The 13,718-nt window shown below is 65.5% G+C and overlaps 3 protein-coding genes across 3 annotated transcripts; all 3 read left to right on the top strand.

Annotated features, from left to right (window-relative positions):
* Positions 1-520: 520 nt before the first annotated feature.
* On the top strand, positions 521-1,955 carry CHLNCDRAFT_136740 (expressed protein; the record flags this gene model as incomplete). The annotated part of the gene is made up of 7 exons (XM_005845507.1): positions 521-641; positions 748-805; positions 959-1,066; positions 1,201-1,278; positions 1,404-1,425; positions 1,579-1,674; positions 1,809-1,955. The coding sequence occupies 7 exons, from the start codon at positions 521-523 to the stop codon at positions 1,953-1,955; spliced, it is 630 nt and encodes a 209-aa protein (XP_005845569.1).
* A 1,499-nt stretch (positions 1,956-3,454) lies between these two features.
* CHLNCDRAFT_25635 (hypothetical protein) lies at positions 3,455-7,354 on the top strand (the record flags this gene model as incomplete). The annotated part of the gene is made up of 13 exons (XM_005845508.1): positions 3,455-3,657; positions 3,800-3,939; positions 4,072-4,140; positions 4,327-4,519; positions 4,736-4,827; positions 5,047-5,220; positions 5,581-5,702; positions 5,802-5,877; positions 6,085-6,194; positions 6,397-6,453; positions 6,657-6,715; positions 6,880-6,977; positions 7,239-7,354. 13 exons carry the CDS (start codon positions 3,455-3,457, stop codon positions 7,352-7,354), a joined length of 1,509 nt encoding a protein of 502 aa, XP_005845570.1.
* Positions 7,355-8,276: 922 nt separating this feature from the next.
* Positions 8,277-12,377, top strand: CHLNCDRAFT_136742 (hypothetical protein; the record flags this gene model as incomplete). The annotated part of the gene is made up of 14 exons (XM_005845509.1): positions 8,277-8,502; positions 8,754-8,861; positions 9,029-9,115; positions 9,350-9,488; positions 9,615-9,713; positions 9,882-10,035; positions 10,323-10,399; positions 10,614-10,702; positions 10,904-10,978; positions 11,201-11,321; positions 11,466-11,556; positions 11,781-11,861; positions 12,071-12,142; positions 12,255-12,377. The coding sequence occupies 14 exons, from the start codon at positions 8,277-8,279 to the stop codon at positions 12,375-12,377; spliced, it is 1,542 nt and encodes a 513-aa protein (XP_005845571.1).
* Between the last annotated feature and the right edge of the window lie 1,341 nt (positions 12,378-13,718).

Raw genomic sequence — 13,718 nt, forward strand, 5'->3', positions numbered from 1 at the left:
CCCCCCCCCCCCCCCCCCCCCCCCCCCCCTTCAAGCAGAATCCTACCCGACCCTCACCCTGCTCTTTGCTTCTCGTTCGCACCCAACATGAGCACGTCTGTGTTTCTCATCGCCCTGCTGTTGGTGGGCAGCGCCCACGCCCAGCCCCCGCAAACCCCTCCCGGCGGTCAATTGGCCGATGCCGAGGGCGTTGCCGCCGCTGAGGCTCTCGTGGGCGAGATGACGGCCTCGGCGAGCTGTGGGCGTGGGAAACGGCATGTCCGGTCTGGTTGGGAGAAGACCTATGCGGCCGAAGTTTGCATTGGAGAGGTGAGCGGGAGAAGCAAGAGGGAGAGGCGGGGAGGTGCGAGGGAGGAGTGATGCGATGCGTTTATCACACCCCAGGCCAGTTTCGGTGTTGCAGCCCCCCCCGACACTGTGCGGTCTCCTGATACGTGTTAGGGGGACCTCTGCAGGCTGCTCGACATCGGGTTCGAGCGTGCGTGGGACTCACCTACACATATCTCACGCCGCCGCCTGAATGCCGCTGCCGCCATCCCGCACCTGCGCTGCCTTGCAGTGGCAAAAGTATGCCCACGAGCAAGCCTGCGACGCCTTCCCTCAGATGATCGAGAACAGTGGGCTCCGTTACTACAAGACCAGTGAGTGGCGGGCAGCGCCCTCCCACCCAGGATGGCGGAAAGGACAGCAGTGGAGCTGCTTGAGCAGCTGCTCACTGCCCCTGCTTCCTCATTGCTTTCCACCCAGAAATCAAGCCGCACTGCACTGATGGCAAGGGCAAGTACTGGTGCAACATCGTCACGAAGTGAGCAGGCACCGCGCCTGGTTACCGCCACCTGCCCACCACCTGCCCGCATCAGCCATACCTGCCCGTGTGCCTGCCTGCTACACACCCAAACAGCAACCCCACCCACCCGACACACTACCCACCGCATCCCACCACCGCTGCCCACTGCAGCAACCCGTGCTGGAACAACATGCGCAACGCCGGTTCCATGAGCACCGCCACGGTGCTGCCCAAGGGCTGCAAGAAGACCTTCCCCAGCCCCAGCAAGAAGGAGGTCGTGTGAGTGCACCGCCGCCGCACCGCCACCTGCCTGCCCTGCACTGGCCAGCTACACCTGCTAACCGGCAGTATTCCTTTCACCGGTAGCGCACTCGCAGCTGACAGCATTCCACACACCACCCACCTCACTGCAGCGAGTACAACCCCGGCACGCTGCTGTGCCCGGCGGGGTACAGGAAGGCGCCCAAGTCTGTGGTGTTCACCTTCCTCGAGTGAGCGGCTGGCACTCATTCCTTTACTTTCCTGTGCTTCTATTCAATGTCATTCGAACTGTGGCAGCGCACTGACCCGCCATTGTTCCGCCTGCTGTGCTGCGCCGCCGCGTGTTTTGCTGCAGGCGCTGGCTGGCTGACTCTGCGGTGAGCTGTGGCCCGCCTGCCAACAGAATGCCTCTTAATGTCTGCTCGGTGCCATCAGCCTGGTGCTGCTTGCCCACCCATCTTGCTCATTATCAGAGCCTGACCACCCCCAAACCCAGCCCTCTTGAGCCTCTTGCACTGCCTGTATTGCAGCGTGGCAAGCAGTACGTCCCTGCTGGCACCTGGTGCTCCAAGATCGGCTTCAAGTGGATTGCCGTCAAGCATGGCGCCGGCTGCATCGGCCCCAAGGTGCCCGCCGCTTGCCATAACGTCGCCGGCAGCACGCTGGCTCCAGCTCTCAGCGTGCTTGGTCCGGCTTCCAAGCCCCCGCTGCCCCCCCTCCGGCTCCAAGCCCCCCTTGCTGGCTTGTGTGCCACGTGCAGGGCAGCGGCTTGGTGGTTCAGGGCGAGGTGTCTTGGGTGTGCGAGCAGCAGGCGCGCATCCGGCGCCTGCCTGTGCGCGTCATCGACCCGTGGGCCACCATGGTGTGCCCCTGGAGGACCAAGATCGAGCTGGACCTCCTGAAGTGAGCTGCGCCTGCGCTGAGCGGGAGGAGGCAGGCAGCTGCTGGTCATGAGCTTGCAGCCCTCGGCAGCGGCGAGCACGAGGGCAGGCAGCCCGCCGATTCCCGCGCCAGGAGCCAGCCTGCTGCCCCGGGGCTGCAAGGTCCCAGGGCGCCCAGCCCTCCTCAAGGAACAAACGCACGCCATTCAGCAACAGCGAGCAGCTAAGACAGCTCACCAAGAATCTTCATCAAGAGTTCAGCCCAGCGATTATGCCAGCAATCACCAAGTAAATCAGACTGCGGCAGCACGTTTGCGCCAGCCCCCAATTTTGGCCACGCCTTGTGCCCTTGCACGCCCTGAATACCCCAGATCTGTTCCTCATATGTCTCTCTCCCTCCCGACCCTGACCACCTGCCCCCAGCTCTTGGCTGAGGATCAGGTGGAGCCCGGGCGCCTCCTTCTGGCTTGCCTGCCAGCCCCTGCCCTGCGTGCTACTCACCTCTGCACCGTCAGGGCTGTGGAAGGCCTTGCCATGGCGCCCGTCCCCCCCTCCTCTTTCAATCGCCCCCAAATAAAACGTGCATGCCGCAACGGGGCGTTGCACACTAGCAGCCTGCTTCAACATTCTGTAGCCGGGCAGTAGTAAAGGTAAAGGTAAAGGTGGGGAAGAGCCTCCACAGGCTTAACTTCCCGGTTTTAACGTCTAGCTTTAGACCATTATTTGATAGCCGGGCAGTAGTTGCGAAGCAGTAGCCCCCCTTTTTGACGTAACGATACATACATAATTGAGCCGGCGGCATGATCGTTCGGTGCACTAGTGTCCACCAGCGATTGCTTCAGCTGGCCTGACCGCACGCGCCGCCTCCCGCCCTCCCGCCCCGCCACCTCAGCGACGCTGCTGTGGTCTGCTGGGCGGCGCATCTCGTAGGGCTCGCCATCGCCCCGCTAGCATGCATAGACACAATCTGGAGCAGCGCTTGTGGGATGGCAGGCCCTGGTGGGATGCTGAGAGGGTCACTGTTGGCCACAGCAGGAGAGCGTCGCGCATTCGCCCCGCATACCGCGCACAACCATCGCCGCAGCCCGTGAGTGGCGCCGCAGCGGGATGGGGCAACGCTTGGGGCAGCTTGCTCGGCACCCGTGCAGCACACGCCCCCTTGGTTTGCCACTGAGCGCGTCCTGCATGCGGATTGATGATCGCAGGACTCTCCCGCGCCGCCGCCAGGCAGCAGCCGGCGGCAGCCACAGAATTGCCGCCGCCGACGCCGCCACAATCGCCGCCATGTCGTCTCAGCTGCGAGCGCGCTCTCCCACGCGCTTTGGCCTCCACCACGTCCATGCCTCGTCAGAGGGTGATGCACTGGCTCCAGAGCAGCCCGAGGTGGGTGGCCGTAGCATCTGCGCTCTTTGGCAGCTTGAGTGCCTTGCGCCACAAGCCTCTGCCGGCGGTTGGTTGTGCTCCCAGCTCGGAGGTGTGTGAATCCGGACAGACAGGTGTCCCAACCCTCTTGATCCATCATACTATGTGCTCACTGGGAGCCCTGCAGGCACGGCAGACTCTGGAGGTGGAGGGCGCGCCGCTGCTGCCCGTGCAGCGCCCGCGGCCCGAGCGGGCGCAGCTGGCCAAGCGGCAGGCACCGCAGGGCGGGCACGAGGGCGAGGATGTGGACTGGCTAACCACGTCCCTGCTCTTCCTCTTCCCCGCGATCGGCGGCCTGCTGTTTGGGTGCGCTTTGGGAGGTACCGGGCCGTTGCTTTTGCGCGAGTACCCATGCCCCGCTTGCTGTGCTGCATTATCCACCCCTTCTACTGCCTTTGGCCCGCCATCCAACCACTCCTGCCGCCTGCCTCGGCGGTACACCTTGCAGGTACGACATCGGGGCCACCAGCGGCGCGCTGGTGTCCATGACCAGCCAGCAGTACAGCGGTACAGACTGGTACAGCCTGTCCGCCTTCCAGTCGGGACTGGTGGTCAGCCTGTCGCTGGCGGGCGCTCTGCTCGGCTCAGGTGATGGGCTGTGAGCTATGCCCTGGCGGGCAGCAGCAGGCAGTGTAGCAGCAGCTGTGCCTGCCGATTGGAGCGGCCATAGCCATTCGAGTGCCGACTGCCGCCCTCTGCTGCCGGCCTGTGCTGGCGCAGGCGCGGCGCTGCTGTATGGCGATAAGCTAGGGCGGCGCAGGGAGCTGCTGGGAGCGTCGGCGCTGTACGGTGCGTGGTGTGCAGGCGCCAATCCTGATGTGCCCTGATCGCCTGGTGCCCCTTGTACCCCGTTTAGTGCAGAAGTGCAGCAGGTTCACACGTGGCTGCTGCTGCTTTGCTGCCGGGCCCCGCTGCCTGACGCCCATGCCCGTGCCTTGGCGCGCAACTGCCTCCCTCCCATCCCCACCACCGCAGGCGCTGCCTCGCTGGTGGTGGCCCTGGCGCCGGGCTTGCCCACAGTGATGGCGGGGCGGCTGCTGTATGGGGTGGGCATCGGCTTTGCCATGCACGCAGCACCCGCCTACATAGCAGAGACGAGCCCGGCCCGAGTGAGGGGCCTGCTGATCAGCCTCAAGGAAGCTTTCATCGTGGGCGGCATCCTGGCGGGGTGAGCCAGGGGGGAGCGGTACTGGCGACCAGGTTGTGTGCGGTGCTGGGGCTGCGCTGGAAGCGTGTCGAAGCAGCGGAAGCTGCAGGGTTGGTGCTGGCAGCCCTGGGCTGGTGCCGGGCCCCTGCCCGTCCGCCACGATGCCCGCTGGCCCCCCGCCTGCCACCCATGCCTGCCGCCCTCCATCCACCGCTGTGACCCCTCGCCTGCCTGCAGCTACGCAGCCTCCTTTGTGTTTGTGGAGCAGCTCGGCGGATGGCGCTGGATGTATGGACTGGCGGCCGCGCCTGCTGTGGTGCTGGCAGCAGGTGAGCGTGTGTTGGCCGCGGTGATGGTGGCGGCGCGTGGGGCTGGCTTGGCAGCCAATCCGAGCAAACAGTTCGGCGCGTGTGCGACTGGCGGGCCTGGCCAGCAGCAGCATCCGCTGCGGCTCCGGCGGCTCCTGCCCAGCTGCAGCCCCTGGCAGAGGCAGCCGCAGGCCACATGCTTAGCCATGGCGCATTGCACACCTCCACTCAACCCTGCAGGCATGCTGTGGCTGCCAGAGTCGCCCCGCTGGCTGCTGCTGTCCGGGGCGGGCCCCGCGGCGGCATCCGCGGCGCTGCGCAAGGCCAAGGGCCGCACGGCCAACGAGGCGGTGGTGCAGGTGGGGAGGCGGTGGTGTGTGTGTGAAGGGGGGGGCTCACAAGGGCTTTGCTCGAGTTGTGGGCCGCTCCCCATGGCACCAGCACCTGTACCATTGTACTGCTCGTCTTGTACCGCAGGCTGAGGTGGACGGCATCTTAGAGGCCATGGCGGCCAGCCCCATGGCTGTGTCCCGCGGCGGCGGCGCCTTTGGTGCGTGCCGGGTGCCAGCCTTGCCGCGGGTGCCAGCACTGGCACTCACGCTCGCCTGGGCGTCTGCCGACCGGCAGCCCCTGTGGGGACCCTGCCTGCCTGCCTTCCTGCCTGCAACAGAGTGCTTCTTCTTGCATGCCGCGTGCTGCCCCTCACACCCCACACCACCAACCATCTACCCACACGCCACACGCACATCCCTCTCCCCACCTGCCGCCCCGCAGACTTTGCGGAGCTGCTGCGGCCGCGGTACCGCCGCCCGCTCGCCATCGGCATGTCCCTCATGCTCTTCCAGCAGATCACCGGCCAGCCCAGCGTGCTCTACTACGCAGCCAAGATCTTCCAGGTGACTGCCTTCTCTTGTTACTCTTTCGTCAAAGAAATTCTTTCGTCAAAGAATCGGCTCCCACCTGTTGAAATGGATCCATTTGTGTGTGTGTTTCAGGCGGCCGGGTTTGCTGGCGCGGAGGAGGCCACGGGCGTGTCCCTGGTGCTGGGCTTCTTCAAGCTCATCATGACAGGTGGGGTGTGGAGGGACTGTGGAGCCACTCACTGCATGCAACTGTTGCTGCCGGCTGGTCAGGCTTCAGGCTTGGTTGTCTTGAGAGGGAACAGTCAGCGGTGCTGCCCCGCCCTGCCAGCGCCTGCCTTGGCACACCGGGCTTGCGGCACGGCGGCAGGTCTGAGTAGGGCAGCAGCTGATGCTGGCCTGGCTCCACCCACTGCAGGCATAGCGGTGGCAACGGTGGACAGCTGGGGGCGGCGCCCGCTGCTGCTGTACGGCGTGAGCGGCATCGTGCTGAGCCTGCTGGCCCTGGGCACAGCACAGGTAGCGCGGGTTAGGGTGCTGTGCTGTGCTGTGTACATGCGGGGTTGTGCTGTGCTGTGCTGTGCTGTGCTGTGCTGTGCTGTCTCTTGTGAACAAAGGACGGCTCTAGTCCGCTGCGTGTTGCATCCCTTCCCCGCCGGCCCCACCACCACACCAGCACCCACACGTATGCGCGCCCTGCCCGCAGCTGGGCGTCCTGCCTGTACCTGAGGACATGGTGGCGTGGACCAACCTGGTGGCGCTGCTGCTCTATGTGGGCTGCTACCAGGTGAGGCGGTGGGCGGATGGTGGTGATGTGTGTGCGTGCGCATGTGTGATAGGTGTGTGTGTGTGTGTGAGAGAGAGAGATGTGTGTGTGTGTACCTCCAGTGCTGCGTGCTCAATGCTGGCACCGGGAGCTGAGCGTGCTGCGGTCCCTCGGGCGGTTGGCCTGATGCTGCTGCCACTCCCTCGCTCCGTGTCTGCCCGCAGCTGTCCTTTGGGCCCATCTCCTGGCTCCTCTGCGGAGAGGTCTTTCCGCTGAAAGTCAGGTGGGCGAGTGAAGGGACATGCCGCGGGCTGTTGGGAGCAGCCGACGCCTGACGAGCCGGCGGAAGCCTTGTTTGCTGGCGGCGCTGGCCGCTGCCTGCGGCTGCATGTGGTGCCTGCGGTCAGCAATCTCATCCCTCCCTCACGTCCGGCCATGATTGTGCAGGGGGCAGGCCATAGCGCTGGCCACCCTCACCAACTTTGGCTCCAACTTCCTTGTGTCGCTGGCACTGCCCACCATCACAGAATCGTTTGGGCCGGCAGGTGGGCGGTGTGTGGGTCCATGGGTGTGCAGGGTCACGAGCGTGTTGGCAGGGGTGAAGCGTGCATGGGTTGGGGTGCGGTTGTGGGTGTGTGTGCCTGGCGTCTGTTGGGGATGAGGGTCCATCAGACTGTGACCTGCACAGGGTAGCGGTGCTGTGCTTGCCCCTGCCTGTGCGCTCTGCTCTGCGCTGGCACTCTCTTTTCTCGCATGCCCTCCTTCCTCCCCTCTGGACCCTTGGATCCCTTGGGCCACCGCTGCAGCCACCTACTTCACGTTTGCCGCCATCGGCGTGGGAGCGGTGGTCACCATTCACGCCATCGTGCCTGAGACCAAGGGGAAGACTCTGGAGGAGATTGAGGCCCTGTGGCAGAAGTAGTGATCCTGAGGGGGTCGGGGCTTGGCAGGTCACTTGCCCCGCCATGCTGGCATGCGATGCTCGCACGCCGCTGCCGCTGCTGGCTGTAAGCAGCGTGCCTGCTTGCTACCGAGCCATGATGTGGAGGCAGTGGGGGTGGGAGGCTTGGCAGGTGGATGCGGAGCGCGCGGGATGCTGGGAGAGGGTGCAGCCAGGCGGCGGGCGAGGTGAGCGGGGCGGTGGCGCCGCTGGCTGCACGGGCATCCCCTCTTCTTCTTCCCAGCCGTGGGAGCATGTCTCTGTGCGCAATCCATTCCGTTGTTGCCGCAGCATGCCTTGCTGAGATGCCAGCAGGGACTGCGCAGTGCCGCCGGGCGGGGGCTCCGGGCGGTGCCGGCGGCAGGGTTGCCCGTCTCGCACAGCCGCTCCCTCGTCCCTCCCCGTGTTGATGGAACACAGCTGGCGGAGATTGGTCTGCACTTCTGGCATGGGGAGCAACGCAGCACAGGGGTCGGGGCTCCAGCGAGGCATTTTCTCTCTCTCGCCTTCAGCACTTCTGGCATGATCAGCAGAGTGCTCCTCTGGCGCGATCAGAACGATTTGAGCTCATTGGGGGATTGTACCGAGGGAGGTGGTCCTGGTGCACGCCAGCTACCGGACGAGTGATCGCGCTTGCAGAGCCTCATCGATCGCAATTGCGGCTCCAGACAGCTCCGTAGCCTAGCTCTCGCCCCCCGCTGGCCAAGTCTGTCCACTAGGGTCGGTGGCCCGCTGCCCTAAATCCCAAGACCGCTCCTTTGCTGCTGCTCTGCACACCAATCGCCTTCATCGCGGCCCCCAGCAGCGCAGAAAGCGGCGGGCAAGCTCATCGTGCCGATCGCGTCCTTGGCGTGGGCCCACCCACGTGCCTGGCCAGCTAGCGGCGCTCCTCTGCATAGCAGCGATGGAGGACTTCAGTCGTCAGGCGGCAGCCGCCCTGGCGGGCCCAGCCGGCGGCCAGCAGCTGGCCGCCGGGGCGGAGGGCGTAGCGGCAGCAGCGGCGGCAGGCGGCCGCACCCTGCTGCAGGGCACCCTGGCTCTCAACACCACCAATGCGACCAGCCTAATGGACATTACGGTGCACCCCTTTGACCTGGGAGGCTACCTAGACCAGCAGCTGACCATGCTCTGTGAGCCACAGGCCGCCGCCGTGTCCTGCCGGCGCCAGCCTGGATTGACACCCCTGCGCCGCCGCCGCTCGGCTGGCGGAGAGGCACCCGCCAGCCCAGCAGCAGGCGCCCAGCAGGGCGTAGCAGCCGGGCATCGGCATGCGCATGCAGCCGCCACCTTGCGAGGCCCATTCCTGCGGCTCCCTAACCTCCCTCAATGCTTGCGCCTCTGCCCGGCACTCCCCACCCACACCGTGCCCTCTGCTCTGCAGGGGTGCTGCAGTGCTCCTTCCTTGTCTTCTTCATGCAGTGCGGCTTTGCGCTGCTAGAAGCAGGCACTGTGCGAGTCAAGAACACAAAGAACATCCTGCTGAAGAACGGTGCGCCGATGCCTGCCGCGGTCCGCGGCGACTGCTCCTGCCGCCACCGCCTCGCGCACACCCCCCTTCCTTGTCCCATTCTAACACCGCTGTCGGCATCTGTGCTACCGCACAGGCACAAACGCTCACTCGCTCTGTGGCTTGCCCACCTCCCTGCATCCCTGCAGTCATAGATGCCTGCGTGTCAACCATGTCGTGGTGGGCTGTGGGCTACGCATTCGCCTACGGCCAGTGCGGCGAGAACGGCTTCATCGGTGCGCCCGCGGGCCTGCCTGGTGGCCGCGCTGTGGGGGGCTGCGGCGCCGCCGCGACTGGCTGGCTGCCGCGGCGGCTGCTGCTGTTCAGGGCCGGCTGCCGGGTCTCGCCTGTGCCTCGCATGAGCAGAGCATGAGCCTGCTCTAGCGCCCAGCGCAGCTGCCATCCACCCTCTCATCCTTTCTTTTCCTCCTCCCCTTCCTCCTCCCCTTTCTTCGCCTCCGTCCCTCCAGGCTACCACGACTTCTTCTCCGCCAGCGCCGGCAGCAACTCGCAGCCCACCTACTGGACCTTCTGGCTGTTTGGCTGGGCCTTCTCCGCCACCGCAGCCACCGTCGTGTCGGGGTCCATGGCCGAGCGCACCAAGTTCAGGTGCGCTGTGCTGTGCTGTGGTGTGGTGTGGTGTGTGTGTGTGTGTTTGTGGGCTGGAGACGGGATACTACTATAAGACCGGCGCCAGGCTGCTGCTGGTTTCGACACTGTTTGCATTGCCTGCAGGGCGTACCTGCTGTACACCACCTGCATCTCTGCCTTCATCTATCCGGTGGTGGTGCACTGGGTGTGGAGCCCCAGCGGCTGGCTGTCGGCGCACCGCAGGTGAGGCCTGTCTCGGGTGCTGCCGCTGCCTGCCCGCAGATTCCACGTGCTGCCCACGCGCCTGCCTGCCTGTCCGCCTTCCCTGCTGGCCAGCCTCCCGTTTTTTTTTCCACGCTCCACCCGACTCCAAATGCAAGCCAACCACACGCACGCCCCTGCCCCCCGCAGGCCCGACTGCGGCTCCGACCAGAAGGTGCCGCTCATCAGCGGTACCATGGGCCTCATGGACTTTGCCGGCTCTGGCGTGGTGCACATGGTGGGGGGCTCGGCGGCGCTGGTGGGGGCCACCATGCTGGGCCCCCGCCTGGGCCGATTCACAAAGGTGGGAGCAAGGGCGGGCAAGGGTGGGAGCAAGGGTGGGAGGGGTGGTTGGCGGCGGCTTGGAAGCGCTGCTGTTGGGTGGCGCTGCAGCGCTGCTTGCAGCAGCAGCTGCTGCCGGCGGCGCCCCAACCTCGTGCCTGCCGGCCGCTGCTGCCGCCTCGCCGCCGAGGCGTGCACTGCGAGCGCAGAGCCTGATCTGCCAGCAGCTTGAGCCCGACCTCAACCCCTACTCTTCCCCCTGCTGATGCCTCTGTCCGCTGCGCATGCCACTCTCCCTGCCCCTTGCAGGATGGCCACGTCATCCAGTTTGACAACTCCAGCCCAGCCAACATGGCGCTGGGAGTGTTCATCCTCTGGCTGGGCTGGTGCGTGGCCCGTGGGGCGGGCCGGGGCGCCGCAATCCTCCTGCCTGGGGCGCCACCGCTGGTGGGGCCTGCCTGGGCAGCGGGGCGGCCGCCGCCGTGGCCGCTGCTGCGTGCGCACCGTGTGCTGTGGCCAAGGGCCACCAGGGCATGGGTGGGGTGTTTGGGGCATGGGGGTGTGTTTGCCTCACTTGGCTCACCTGCCGTTGTCCCGCAGGTACGGCTTCAACGCTGGCAGCACGCAGTGCTTCTACGGCTGCATGTCGGTGGCTGCGCTGGTGGCAGTCAACACCACCCTGGCGACAGGTGCGAGCAAGCGCCAGCGGCGGCGGCCTCTGCCGGCTCCTTCCTAGCCTCGCCCGCCTGCCGGGCCGCTTGCGTGCCTGCCTGCTTGCCTCCCTTGAGCGGTGGCGTGTGTTCCCCTTTGCCATCCATCTACCGCCCCACGAGACCTGCCCTGAACCCTTTCTCATGCGCTCTTGCTTCCATGCGCCGCCGCCCCTGCAGGTGCCGGCGGCCTCACCTGCCTCTTCCTGGCCGTGCTCAACGGCAACCCAGGAGACATCGGCCCCCTGCTCAACGGTGGGTGCTCCGCGGCGGCATACCTCCCTCCGTCCGCTCTCCTATGCATCATGCAGTGCCTGTGTGCAGCACACACACACAAAATACTCGGAGCATGAACACACACACACACACACATTCACTCATAAACATGCATTCAAACATGAAGACACACTGTCGCACGCACGTGCACGTGGGCACACATACACATGGCTCCCTCGCCCCCCTCACCCCGCCCTGCAGGCATCCTGGCCGGCGCCGTCTCCATCACCGCCGGCTGCGCGCTGGTGCAGTCGTATGCCGCCGTGATCATCGGCGCCATCGGGGCTCTCATCTACACCACCTTCACCAAGGTCCTGCTCAAGTGAGATGGGGCACCTGCGGCGGCTGCGAGCCAACGGCCCGCCTGCCCTGCAGCCTCCTCTAACCTCTGTCTGGCCTCCTGGCACCGTGGTTCCCCATCCGAGGGCCACCCCTGCCGCACCTCCACCCACCCTCCTCCCCGCAGGTTTCAAATCGATGATCCGGTGGAGGCGGCCCCGGTCCACTTCTTCTGCGGCGCATGGGGCCTACTGTCTGTCGGCTTCTTTGCAACACAGGTACAACAGGTTTTGCATTCCTTTTGCATTCCTTTTGCTAGGGCGGGCAATGTGTGACAGCTCTGAGAGGGGGAATTAGCCCACTCTACTGTACCTTGGGGTAGAGCCGGGGCCGAGCGCGGCAGCATCGAGGCCACCGGCGCATGCAGCCACTGCCGCACCTGCACCCGCAGCCGGCTGTCCACCGCTTCGCTGCTTCGTATCCCTTTGTCCCCGCCCCGCAGACCTCAACTGAGATGGCGTACGGCTATGCCGACGACTGGGGCGTGTTCTACGGCGGCAGCGGCAAGCAGCTGGGGATGCAGGTGCGAGGCTGGCTGGGGTGGTTGGGTGGTGGCGCATGGCTGGCGGCGTGTGTGGCTGGCGCCGCCACGGGGCCATCGATGGGACTGTGCCGGGGCTGCCGGGCCGTGTTGTGGGGTGCCAGCGCCGGGCGGCCTGGGCCCTTCTTCACCCCGACCCCGGGTGGCGCCCAGCACGCCTCCAGTACCACTTCCGCCCGGCTTCCCTGCAGGTGTTGGGCATCGTCGTCATCGCCGCCTGGTCCTGCGGCCTGTCCGGCGGAATGTTTCTGGTGCTGAAAAAGGTGGGCAGGGGTGGCGAGGTCCTGGCCTGCCGGAGCGCAGCCTTCGCCACTCAGGCAGCATCTCCCCCCGCCTCCCCTCGCCTCACTGCCCCCCGCTGCCTCCCCTGCGCAGCTCAACTGGCTGCGGGCAGACAAGGATGCGGAGCAGCAGGGGCTGGACCTGTCGCAAGGCATCGGCTCCGGCCTGCGCGGCAACTGCTTCCCCTGCCTGCCCTGCTGCAATGACCTCGGGTAGCAATTGCAAGTGGCTGGCGCGGTGGCAACTGTGCCAGCACAAGCAACCCCAGTTCGCCCTTTCGCTGAGTATCGTTGAAATGCAATCGCACAACCACTTCTCGCCTCCAAAATGCTTTCACCCCTCGCTGGTGTGATGCAAGCCACAACACCCATGCCTGGCGGCCATCTGCTTTCTTGCTTCCCCTCTTCCCCGCAAACAAACAAGAGCGGCTGTGGGTCAGTGCCGCGGTTCCCACTCCCTCTTTCTTCCTCCTGCCCCCCCATGTTTCCATTCCTCCTTTATTCTGCTGTTCTGATGCATGCTGACCTGCAATGGCGGGCCAAATGGCTACGGCAGATGCGACAGACAGCTGCTGCTGCCGTTTGAACACCTTTTTCAGATTTTCATCGGCCGCCCGTGTGTTTGGAATATTGCACTGATGGGCGCTGCTCTTTCCCGTTCAGTAGAATCTAGCCAAATCTGCTGCCCCGCGCAACACCCTACCTGTCCCTTTTCCCTGCGTCTGCAGCTCATTGCGCAGCCCGTCAGGGTGCTGTTCCTAGGAAAGCGGACTCCTCGCCTTTCTTCATGTTCCCCCGAAAGCTGTGCACAGCGGTGTTACAGGAGACTGATTCGAGCTTTGTGTGCAGCAGCCAGGCATGAAAGTATGATACGGGTATGCTCGCTCAACAGCAGTGCGGTGCACATTACGCATGCAGATCAAATGAAGGGCAGGGCCATCAAGTGTAGGCCACGGGGTGGGACAGAAAAGAGGCTGGCTGGGCAAGCAAGGCACAGTTGGCAGGTACAGGCCAGAGTTGGTGGCTACAGCTGACGGTTGGTTGGGCAGGTATGGGCGGCACGGTTCCCAGCACTCGCAGTGAATGAAAACAACGAAACAGGTGGCATGGTCGCCATGGCTGGCTGCTGCCACTCGCCGGTGGAAGCAACGCTTGGACTGGATCGCTGGTCCGGTGGCCTCCTCGGTGCGGCCGTGGTGGCTAGAGCGCCGCCGCGGCCCCTCACCGCCGCTTGCGCCCCTTGCTCTTGGCACCCGCTGCCGGCTTCTGCTGTTCCACCTGCTGCTGCTGCTGCTGCTCCTTTTGAGGCCTGGGCTTGGGAAGGACGGCGCTGCTGAGCCCGATACCGCCGCCACCTGCCGCCGGCTGACCTGCCACGGCATCTTGCGTCGCACCAGCCTCCGCGGCGGGCATGCTGCTGGCCCGGGCGCTGCCCTGCGGCTTGGGCAGCCCAGAGGCCGCTTCCAAGAGTTCCTGCGGGCAGGCAACCAGCGGCAGCACGCTTGCTGGCTCACACGCCGAGGCAGCACTCAAGCTGAGTAGAGGCTGGGCGGCCACG

The sequence above is a fragment of the Chlorella variabilis genome, assembly GCF_000147415.1.
Source record: "Chlorella variabilis unplaced genomic scaffold CHLNCscaffold_17, whole genome shotgun sequence".
NCBI classification, from domain to species: domain Eukaryota; kingdom Viridiplantae; phylum Chlorophyta; class Trebouxiophyceae; order Chlorellales; family Chlorellaceae; genus Chlorella; species Chlorella variabilis.